This window comes from Panthera pardus, unplaced genomic scaffold (assembly GCF_024362965.1).
Source record: "Panthera pardus isolate Hobbes unplaced genomic scaffold, ASM2436296v1 HiC_scaffold_6, whole genome shotgun sequence".
Classification (NCBI taxonomy): Eukaryota; Metazoa; Chordata; class Mammalia; order Carnivora; family Felidae; genus Panthera; species Panthera pardus.
Window position 1 is genome coordinate 98,845,475 of NW_026526991.1, and position 11,612 is coordinate 98,857,086.

General features: G+C 41.6%; 1 protein-coding gene across 2 annotated transcripts; it reads right to left on the reverse strand.

Moving 5' to 3' along the window:
• Positions 1-539: 539 nt before the first annotated feature.
• On the reverse strand, positions 540-9,687 carry C3AR1 (complement C3a receptor 1). 2 transcript variants are annotated; one of them, XM_019464596.2, is made up of 2 exons: positions 9,384-9,687; positions 540-4,100 (listed from the first exon to the last, which is right to left on the reverse strand). In XM_019464596.2, the coding sequence occupies exon 2, from the start codon at positions 4,091-4,093 to the stop codon at positions 2,666-2,668; it is 1,428 nt and encodes a 475-aa protein (XP_019320141.2). In that variant the 5' UTR covers positions 4,094-4,100; positions 9,384-9,687; the 3' UTR covers positions 540-2,665. The 2 variants fall into 2 exon arrangements, with proteins under 2 accessions (XP_019320141.2, XP_019320140.2); XM_019464595.2 differs by having other exon boundaries at positions 540-4,103; positions 9,384-9,686.
• Positions 9,688-11,612: the final 1,925 nt, after the last annotated feature.

Consider the following 11,612-nt stretch of genomic DNA (forward strand, 5'->3'; position numbering starts at 1 on the left):
ACTGAGATTTATTTGTTGTTTATTTAGAGATTATGATATATATATGTATATATCATATATAAAATATAAAAATATATATTTAAATTTTAATATATTTATAATTATTTTATCAAATATATTTATTTAATATATATTTTTTAAATTTATAAATATATATTTAAATATATATTAATACATTTATATATATTTTAGAGAGCATGCATGTGTGCACAGGAGGGGAGGGGCAGAGGGAGAGAGAGAGAATCTTTTTTTTCTTTTTACTTTTTTTTATGTCTATTTTTGAAAGAGAGGGAGAGACACATTGCAAGCAGGCGAGGGGCAGAGAAAGACAGCGAGACACAGAATCCGAAGCAGGCTCCAGGCTCTGAGCTGTCAACACCGAGCCCGACACGGGATTTGAACTCACAAAACGGTGAGATCATGACCGAAGCCGAAGTCAGACCCTTAACTGACTGAGCCACCCAGGTGCCTTGAGATTATGATATATTCTGAGTGTCAGACAATTAAGAGGATCCACAAATCACAGCCTTGCAAGGAACCACAAGAAAGAAAGCATTTATTCATATCAATTAGGTAAACAGATTACATTGGAAGGTGCCATTGCAAATCTTACATCATGTTAGACATTGTTACCTCACAATTGGAAGAATTCCCAGTGATTTGCAATTTTTCTGCATAGTATTTTATAACCTATTTGTAGTCTCGATCCTTACCTCAACCATTGAACAAATAACAGTATCTTGCAAGTCTAAAACATCTCATTTTCTCTTTTTTTTAGATTAAATAATTATATTCCACTTAGATGAGGCTATGTTGTAGTACAAAGAAACCTGGAATTTTAGAGTTTGAACACATACAAGTTTATATACCCAGAAAAATGAGAAGGTGATAGAGTTAAATAATTTTTTTTTTTTCTAACAATGAAACAAGGATGGAAGGAAAGCCATATATATGGTTGGAATGGATCCACAGAGGAGAAGAAAATGTGTGGTCATGAGCAAATTAACGTATGATGGTTAATGAATGTTAGGATGATGGATACACAAAAATGAGGAATGTGGTTAAAATTCTTCATCTTCCAAAACGAGAAGTCACTTTATCATGTATAAAAAACTAGCTGCATAAGCACATGACTTAACATGGTAAACATCAGAAGAAACATCTAAAATTGCTACAAGTGTTATTTCTGGGAGATGGGTGTAGGAGGAGGGATTGGTTCCGCGGAGTGGGGCAGGAAACTTCTTACATTTCAGTATAAGCTGGGAATGCTGTTTAAACTATGTGCATGTATTACTTTGGAAAAGATAAAGAATAATTTTAAAAAGCCCCAAGATACACATCCGGTGAATGATCTACACCTGTAGCCATGCTTTCCAAAGTGTGATGGTCTTCCCGGGGGGGTACTCAGTCATCAGGCAATGAATTCAAGGATTGCTGCTCTGTCCTCTACCCTCTTTCCCTTTTCACTTGAAACGACTTTGGGGGGGCGGGGGGTGGGTGTCGAGGGTATTAGTTTCAAGCATTAGTTTCAAGCAAGTTTCAAGTTTGACTCTTATGAAATTAGAGGTTACTAGATGCACAAAGTCTAATATGGAAGACGATTTAGAGGCCAGGGTAGGGTGGGATTAAGGGAATAGAGTTTAAGAAAACTCTAATGGAAGAGAGATGGTTCTCTCAGTAGGCAGACTGAGTAAACAAATAGAAAACTCCACAAACCACAGCTCACGTGCCATTTCGTGAGGAAGTTTTCAGATGCCTTAGCAGCCTGTCCTTACACAGTAGATGCCTATTTAATTGGAATAATGGAAATTTGGAATTCCCATTGGAATTCCCATGTCCTATATCCAGAAGTATTGCACATAGCAAGCATCTGACATTGTACTCTGCTTCCAGACTCAGTCTCATAACTGCTTGTTTTCATAGACTTTTTCTTTCTTTTTGTACCTTCTTTTCATTTAAAAATATCACCACCACCACAACAGAGCCATAAATAAATGATCATCTTTCACTCAGGTAAGACTAGATGGAATGGTTTTAAATTGAATCTGGTGGGGAGGGATTCAGACAATACTAAAAAAAATTTGGGGCGCCTGGGTGGCTCAGTCAATTGAGTATCCAACTTCAGCTCAGGTCATGATCTCATGGTTCATGAGTTCGAGCCCCACATCAGGCTCTGTGCTGACAGCTCAGAGCCTGGAGCCTGCTTCAGATACTGTGTTTCCCTCTCTCTCTGCTTCTCCCCTGCTCATGCTCTCTCTCTCTCCCTCTCTCTCAAAAATAAATAACGATAAAAAAAATTTCATGATGGAAAAATTATTTTGAAACAGACTAGTTTCTCATTGGTTTCATTTAGCTTCGGTTGGGATAGAAATAGACTAATTTTTACAATTCTCAAGTTTAGCGTTCATTAGAAACAAGAGAGCTTGTTAAAACACTTTCTGGAGCCCCACCCTCAGACATTCTGGTTCAGCAAGTTTCTTGGAGATTCTAGCAAGTTTCCAGGTGATGAGGATGCCCCTAGCCTGGGCTCATACTTTGAGAACCTCTGGATTGATTCTTTGATGGTTTCTGAAATCCCCTACTCACAATATCCCTTATTGTTTTAGAAAATGGCACACTGGGTGAATACCTAAGAACCTCTGCTGGGGTCAACCGCTCCATATTTTCACACAGATGTACTGATACTATTTCTTTCCGTAAAAACTTTGCTTTGGGGACAGCTGGTAGAGTGTGTGAGGTCTTCACTGAAAGCTGCCTCCAGAATGCCCTTCATCGACTGCCTTGCTTTCTTCCTAAAATCTTTTCCTAGGAGGGCATAGAGGAAGGGATTAAAGCAACTATTGGCCGACGCGAGAGCGATGCACACGTGGTCCCAAGACAGCAGAGCTTCTCCAAGGGGAGTTTCTGGGTCAAAAAACAATGATAGGACCCCAACAATGTGGTATGGAGCCCAGCAGATGCAGAAGACAATCACCACAGCCATGGCCACTTTCAAGGTTTTGATCCGAGTCTTGGTGAAGCGGCCCCGTCGCATGCGGAAGATAATGAGGCTGTAACAGGCCACCATGACAAAAGAGGGCAGAAGGAAACCTACCACTAGTCTGGTGATGGTTACTGCCCCCCGGGGGGTTAGTACTTGATTGTTATATGAAAACTGGCCTAAATAATCACCCTGGAAATCTTGGAATAGCTCATACAAGTCTGAGGAATTGCTGGAAGAGTCAGAGTAAAGCTCTAAATCGAGTGGGTTAGCTCTGTGATCTTCAATGGGAAACCCACTGGGGACTATAGGTGAGACCTCATTCGCAGGCTTAAATAAGTTATCATATGGAGGTTGACTAGATAAATTAGCTGGATCTATAGGGAGTGACTGTCGAGAAGGTCTTTGAAATATTTGAGAATGGAAGATAGTGTTGGCTGTCCAAGGCAGATCATTGGTTCGTTCAGAGAAAGACTGCAGCCTTGCATCCATTTCTCCAGGCAGCTGAACAATGGAGTTGTCAAGAGATCCATTTTCCAGTAGATCAATGGTGAAGTCTGAATAATCTAATGAGCCGTAGAAGCCAAGATCATAGCCACACATATCATGGTTGCCTACAGTGAATGTTTCCCGGTACATGAACACAGGTATGCACATTACAAAAGCCATCACCCATATACATCCACAGATAGTGAAGGCTGTCCCCACATTGCGGTGATTCTGGCACCAGATTGGCTTGAGTACCAAAAGGCAACGATCCAGGCTAATGACAGTCAGCAGGAAGACACTGGCAAACATGTTGAGGACAATGATGGAGGGGATGAGCTTACAGAGGAGCCAGCCATAGGGCCAGTGTCCTTGGAGAGCCAAGTGAGCCAGGGAGAAGGGCAAGGAGAGGCAACAGAGGAAGTCCGCCAGCGTGAGATGGAGAAACCAAACTGTGTTCACTGTCCGCTGCATCTTTAGGCCAGCCACCCACAGCACCAGCCCGTTGCCTGGCAATCCCAGTAAGAAGGTGAGGCTGAGAATGACCATGGAGAGAATTATTTGGGGTTCATACCAGGGCTGTGAGGGTAGATCAGTTGAATTGGTCTCAGCAGAGAAAGACTCCATTGCTGAACTTCTAGAAAAATATAAACAAAAATATTAAAACTACTGTTTTAAAAACGCATATGCTTGGGGCGCCTGGGTGGCTCAGTCGGTTAAGCGTCCGGCTTCGGCTCAGGTCATGATCTCACGGTCTGTGAGTTCGAGCCCCGAGTCGGGCTCTGTGCTGACAGCTCAGAGCCTGGAACCTGTTTCAGTCTGTGTCTCCCTCTCTTTCTGACCCTCCCCCGTTCATGCTCTGTCTCTCCCTGTCTCAAAAATAAATAAAATGTTAAAAAAGCATATGCTTGGGATTATAACATTCCCCCATTATGAACTACAAAAGTCCTCACACTGTTTTAGTTTGTGTTCTTTCTTAATTTTTTTTTTTTTTTTTTGAGAGAGAGAGAGAGAGCATGCATACGAGGGTCAAGGGGGCAGGGGAGAGCGAGAGAATCTTAAGTGGGCTTCATGCTCTGAGTGGAGCCCAACATGGGGCTTGATCCCATGACCCTGGGATCATGACCTGAGCCGAAATCAAGAATTGGATGCTCAGCCTACCGAGCCACCCAGACCCCCCTAGTTTGTGTTCCTTGACTTCACACTGGACCACACAAAAACATCTGTGACAATTAGAATCTACTGTATCAATTTAATTTTTTTTTTTAACGTTTATTTATTTTTGAGACAGAGAGAGACAGAGCATGAACGGGGGAGGGTCAGAGAGAGGGAGACACAGAATCCGAAGCAGGCTCCAAGCTGTCAGCACAGAGCCCGACGCAGAACTTGAACCTACAAACCATGAGATCGTGACCTGAGCCGAAGTCAGACGCTCTACTGACTGAGCCCCCAGGCGCCCCAACAAACAATAACTTCTAGACCAGAGGTTCCCAGCTTTATATCCATGAAAGTGCTTTGTGAAGCTCCATCACCACATCAAATGTGAAGCTCCATCACCACGTTAAGATTTTAACTTAGCATATTCTCATTTCTTTGAGGGTTGAAGTTCCATCCATTCCCTCTACCAGATCTTTGAAGGACTCACCGCCACAAAAAAGGTGCAGTGGATTCAGTTATGTCTTTAGATACCTCATCTTTCCCTTTTTGCTTTCAAATTTCTCAAGAGTTGTTTACCCTCTCTGCATTGATTTCCTCCTCACCCATCATTTCTGTCTTGTTTGTTAGTTTTTTTAATGTATAATCATAAATATGCATACATATATACACATATGTATTTTTGAGAAAAAAATTTTTAATATGCACGGAATGATCTAATTTTGTCAAATTTTGATTAACAAAAAATATGCACACATATATACACATATGTATATATGTATGCATTTTTTTCTCAAAAAAATTTTTTAATGTTTATTTTTGAGAGAGAGAGAGAGAGAGGCAGAGTGTGAGTGGGGGGGCAGGGAGCGGAGAGAGAGGGAGACACAGAATCAGAAGCAGGCTCCAGGCTCTAAGCTGTCAGCACAGAGCCGGACGTGGGTCTCAAACCCAAGAACTGTGAAATCGTGACCTGAGCTGAAGTCGGAAGCTTGACTGAGCCACCCAAGGCGCCCCCCCCCCCCCAGTTTTTAAAATTGTGTTAAAATACTCATAATGCAAAATCTACCATTGTAACCATTTTTTTAAAGATTAACATTTTTTTTAAGTTTAGAGTTTAAGTTTAGAGTTAAGAGTGGGGGAGGGGTAGAGAGAGAGGAAGAGAGAAAATCTGAAGCAGGCTCCATGCTGTGAGTGCCGAGCCCGACTTAAGCTCATCCCTATGAACGTGAGATCATGGCCCAAGCTGAAATCAAGAGTTAGACACGCAATCAACTGAGCCATCTAGGTGCCCCTGTTTAACCATTTTTTTTTCCATTTTTTATTTTTTTACCGTTTATTTATTTTTGAGACAGAGAGAGACAGAGCATGAACGGGGTTGGGGCAGAGAGAGAGGGAGACACAGAATCGGAAGCAGGCTCCAGGCTCTGAGCCATCAGCCCAGAGCCCGACGCGGGGCTCGAACTCACGGACTGCGAGATCGTGACCTGAGCTGAAGTCGGATGCTTAACCGACTGAGCCACCCAGGCACCCCAACCATGTTTAAGTATAAAGTTTAGCAGTGTGGAGTATATTCACATTATTGTGCAATCACTCTCTGGAACTTTTTCATCTTGTAAAACTGAAACTCTACACCCATTAGACAACAATTCCCCACTTCCCTCTTCCCCCAGCCCCTGGCAAAACACCATTCTACTTTCTGTTACTGTGTATTTGACTACTGGGCATTTGTCTTTTGGTGTCTGGTTTATTTCACTCAGCATGATGTTCTCAAGGCTGATCCATGTTGTAGCATGTGTCAGAATTTTTTTCCTTTTCAAGGCTAAATAATATTCCATTTTATGTAAACACCACATTTTATTTATCCATTCATCTCTTGATGTGAAGTGCTCTCACCTTTTCGCTGTTGTGAATAATGTTGCTATCAACTGGCATGCAGATTGTTTTATAAACTGCTTTCTTTTTTTTCAGCTAGTCTCCATATCATACAGTAAGACTGTACCTTAAGGAATGTTCAGTCTTTAGCCAGTGTTTTTCCAATCATTCCCAAAATATCTTCGATAGCTGATTTGTCCACAGTTATAGCCAATCTAGGATCACACTTTGCATTAGGACGAGAGGTTTGAATTGAGAGAGAGAGAGTACATGCGTGTGCACGCGAGCGGGGGAGGGGCAGGGAGAGTGGGAGAAGGTGAGAGAGAACTGCCAGCACAGAACTCGATGTGGGGCTCGAACTCACAAACCGTGAGATCATGACCTGAGCCAAAAAGAAGAGCTGGTTAACTGACTGAGCCACCCCGGTGTCCCAGGATGTTATGTTTCACAAGTCTCTTTTTTTTAGCAGTTTCTCTTTTTCAAGGAGACTAGCTTGTTTCAGGGTCTGTTGTTCCCACCATTCATTTTTTACCTTTTCTAATTTGTCTTCTGCCCCATCGCTATGCTAAAATTACATATAAATAACAAATCCAGGGGGGCCTGGGTGGCTCAGTCGGTTGAGCATCCAATTCTTGATTTCGACTCAGATCATGATCCCAGGGTTGTGGGATTGAGCTCTGTGTCGGGCTCCGAGCTGAGTGTGGAACCTGCTTAAAGTTCCCTCTTTCTCTCTCACTCTGCCCCTCCCTCCACATAAAGAATGAAAGAAAGAAAGAAAGAAAGAACAAATCGCAACATCTTATTCTGTTTTCATCCACCAGTCCATTCTCTTGACCTCTGTGACATTACTCTCCCTTAATTCTGAAGACTCATAAATGTACCCTATCTTACGGCTTTCCTGAACAACTCACTATGCTGGCTCATGTTGTTTACTTCTGTCTGGAATTATACCCTTAACCTTAACCTCCTCCGTCTTGCATCCTTAATCTCTATCTGTTGAAATCCTAGGCATTCTTCAAAAACAAGCTCAAATATTATTCTTCCTTGAAACCTTCTCTTACAGTCTCAAACAGAAATTAGTTCTTCAGCCTCTTAAATTTGTGCGTGTATGCGTGTATGTTGAATCTCCTTTCATATTATCTGTGCAATGATACATTTTGTCTTGTATTATAATTATTATCGTGGCTGTCTTATCTATTATGCTGGCCTTAAATCTCATGATGGTAAAGATGAACCCTCTTCCTAAGTACTCGTTCTACAGAATTTAGCACAATGCCTTATATGATGACCTAAAGGTCAAAAATTACTTCAGTGGATGGATGTTCATTTGGGGGTTTACTTTTTTTTTTTTTTTTCCAACTAAATTTAAAATTCTTATTCCTATCCATTAACCCATTAAAGACGCTGTCTCTTCTAACTTCCCTTTGGTTTTCCAGTTCCCGGTTCTTACTGGCTGCAATAGCATTTTATGTTTCCTTTCATAGAGTCCCAAAATAATTTTGTGGCTTCGGAGTCATTCTGCTGACTTAACCAGATGTTTTCATAGGGCCTTCCATGATTAGCAGAAGTTAAAATAACTGAGTCAACAAAATAATAAAAAAGAAGAAGTGATTCTCATTCCCCTCTCTGTAGCCTTACCCACACAATATTCAAGTCCCATCAGGAGCCCTTCCTTCCCTGCTGTGCACGGCAGGTACCCTGGTCCGGGGTCCTACTCCAACACACATATTAATGCGGAGATCCAGAAAATATTGAGAGAAGGGTGGAATCAGAGAAAGCTAGGGCTCAAGGGAAACTTAGTAATCATCTTTCCTTGTCTCTAGTTTTATTTTGCAGTTTTTGACGCTGACACTCAGCAAATTAGCTGACTTTCACACATTCACAACTAGGAGGGTTCTGAGATTTTAGGACCAATGCCTTTCACACCAATACTCCTTTTACTAGAGAAAATCACAGAACTAAAAAGTCTTTGGTATTGCTAATAAAGGGAAAGGTATGGAGAACTGCACCAACTGAAATAATAAAGACTGAAAAGAGGGGCGGCTGGGTGGCTCAGCCGGTGAAATGTCCGACTTTGGCTCGGGTCATGATCTCATGGTTCGTGGATTCCAGTCCCGCATCGGGCTCTGTGCTGACAGCTTGGAGCCTGGAGCCTGCTTCGGATTCTGTGACTCCCTCTCTCTCTGCCCCTCCCCTGCTCTTTTTCTCTCTCTGTCTCTCAGAAATGAATAAACATAAAAAAAAAAAAAAGTATTTCAGAACAAGATAACTTTTTACATTTCTCCAAGTGCTTTGACTGAAAAATATCTCTGCATTTAAGATTGGTAGAGCTCCTTTCTTTCTTTCCTTTCTTCTTTTTAATTTTCAATACTGAATTGGCTGAAAGTATTTAAAAAGATAAAGGAAATCCTGAAGCTAAAAGTCAATTATGATAGGGAGAGAAAGCAGATTCCAGAATCAAATACTAGTGATAGGATGACAGTCGGTAACAATAAGGAATAAGCCAAAGAATAAAAGAAAAAAAAGAGAAAGTGGAATGAAAAAAAAAAAAATATATATATACATAAAGAAAAAATAGGTCACCGATTTGAGAAACAAAACCATTGATTTGGAAAGCTGGAATCATAGTTCAAAAAGAGAAAGAGCCAATTTAAGAGAGAAAAAAATGGTATGAAAATTCACTATTAGTTCTAGAATGAAACTATAAGAAGAAAAATAAATAGAATGTGGGATATTTAGAGAAAGAGAGGTGGATGTGGGGATAAAACAAAAGCAATACAAGCTGGGGAAGGAATGGGGGGGGGGGAGGGAGAGGATAACGACCCTCAAACCATTATCCGTAACAAGGAAAACAAGCACCAGGGACCAGGTGGATGTAAGCTTTTCTTACCAAAAACCTGAGATGGTAGCTGAAGGTTTCAGCACCAGCCTGGAGGTCCCCACACGTCCAGTCTGGTCTTCACTCTTACCCACAATCAAGTTATGAAGTATATTTAGGAAACTTGCTGAACCATTCCTCTTTCCCCTCTCTCTTCGTTTTTGATGACGATAGACGGAATTCCTCACTTTTGACTCCTATTTGACTTTGGAGGATGAGTTTCAAAGTGAGTCATGTATGAATGTCTCAGATAAGGAGAGTAAAAGAACGGAAGTGGGAGGGCATACTTCTCAGATGATTTCTGTGGGACAGAATACGGCTAAAGAGGGAAGTACTTCTGTAATCAGCTTCTTGCTTTGTAGGTTTGGGCTTGTGCTTTAGAAACGCACTAAAATGGCCCTGCCATCTGTGAGGGTGGAGGTGAGGAGTAGTTGGGACGAACGCCCCGCACGGCATCCCTTAACGCTCTCAAACAGCATCCCTTAAATGCTTAACATGTGGAAAGAAGCAAGCCATACCGAAGTCAGATTGAGCTATGCCCTAATCTTGAGAGATTCACAATCTGGTAGGAATACGCACCCATACACTACAAAACTGTAATACAACCCAGACTATAACGGCAGAGATACCAGTAGAAGTAGAATAGTAGAAAATAACAGGGAAGGGTATATTTAGTCTGGGGCAATCCTGGAAAGTCTTAAGGTAGAAGTAAGAGCTGGGCAGGTCCTTAAAGACTTCTATAGACACCAGAAGCGGGCATGCTGTTTAGAGTGTGTAAATGGAGCAAAAGGAGAGAGGCAGGGGGGCGTGGGAGAGTGCTTCCGGTATTGGGAATGGGCAGAAGAGTCCGTCAATTGGATCGTTTCATCAGGAAGGAGTGCAGAAGATTGAAGCGGGACCTCGTGCAATGATTCCTGCTTGAAGTATACACTGGAAAGAATTCTCGCTCACGTTATTCCTTTACGCATATGCATGTGAAATAAAGTTCATTTGGGTCAAATGTATTTGAACACTCTTGCCTATGGTAAAGGCTTCAGTCCATATTAATCAACTTATTGTCCAAACCGTATCTGCTCCTCCTCCTGTTTGCAGAGAAATCACCATGGAATTTAATTAATTAATTAAGTAAGTAATTAATGTATTTATGTATATTTGAGAGAGAGCACGCACGAGCGGGGCAGAAGAGCAGAAGCAGAAGGAAAGAGAGAACCTCAAGCAGGCTCCACGCTCAGCACGGAACCCAACTCCGGCTTGGTCCCACAACCCTGGGATTGTGAGCTAAACCGAAGTCAAGAGTCAGACGCTTAACTGACTGAGCCACCTAGGTGCCTCATAACACGTATCTTTTAAATGGTGGTTTCAGGGATGCCTGGCTGGCTCAGTGGATAGAGCATGCAACTCTTGATCTTGGGGTTGTGAATTCAAGCCCCATGTTGGGTATAGAGATTACTTAAAAATCAAATCTTTAAGAAATAAAAATAAAAAGGTAGTTTCATTTTTTTTTAATTATTATTTTTTTTGTTTTTGAGACAGAGAGAGACAGAGCATGAATGGGGGAGGGGCAGAGAGAGAGGGAGACACAGAATCGGAAGCAGGCTCCAGGCTCTGAGCCATCAGCCCCGAGCCCCACGTGGGGCTCGACGTGGGGCTCGACGTGGGGCTCGACGTGGGGCTCGACGTGGGGCTCGACGTGGGGCTCGAACTCACGGACCGCGAGATTATGACCTGAGCTGAAGTCGGACGCTCAACCAACTGAGCCACCCAGGCGCCCCTAAAAAGGTAGTTTCAAACAAAGATGGGATCATAATTTCCATGTGATTTTATGACCTGCTTTTTTGCTTAACAATATAGCAGAACATATTTCCATGTTAGTGCATGTAATTCTATTAATTATATTCTGTTTTTTGATCTAGTATTTGGAAACGTTGAATAATGAAGGTATTCAGAAAGCACAAATACTAAGCATACAACAGATAGTATTATCACAAGTGTATGTACGTATATATACATATATATGTGTGTGTGTATGTGTATACACACACACACACACACATATATACTTAAGATAATTCATTCCCATGGCAAAAAAACAAAAAACAAAACAAAAAAACCCCTCTAAATATAGAAGGATTAAAATGGAAACCAAAATTTCCAGAACATCCAGTTATCCTATATTCACTCCCTAGTGGTAATCTCTTTCATTTATATAAGTGCAATTTCATTACACGTGTCTTATTCTGC

What these genes read in the sequence shown, in the direction of transcription:
- C3AR1 (XM_019464596.2), bottom strand. Translation starts at nt 4,093, where the DNA reads ATGGAGTCTTTCTCTGCTGAGACCAATTCAACTGATCTACCCTCACAG.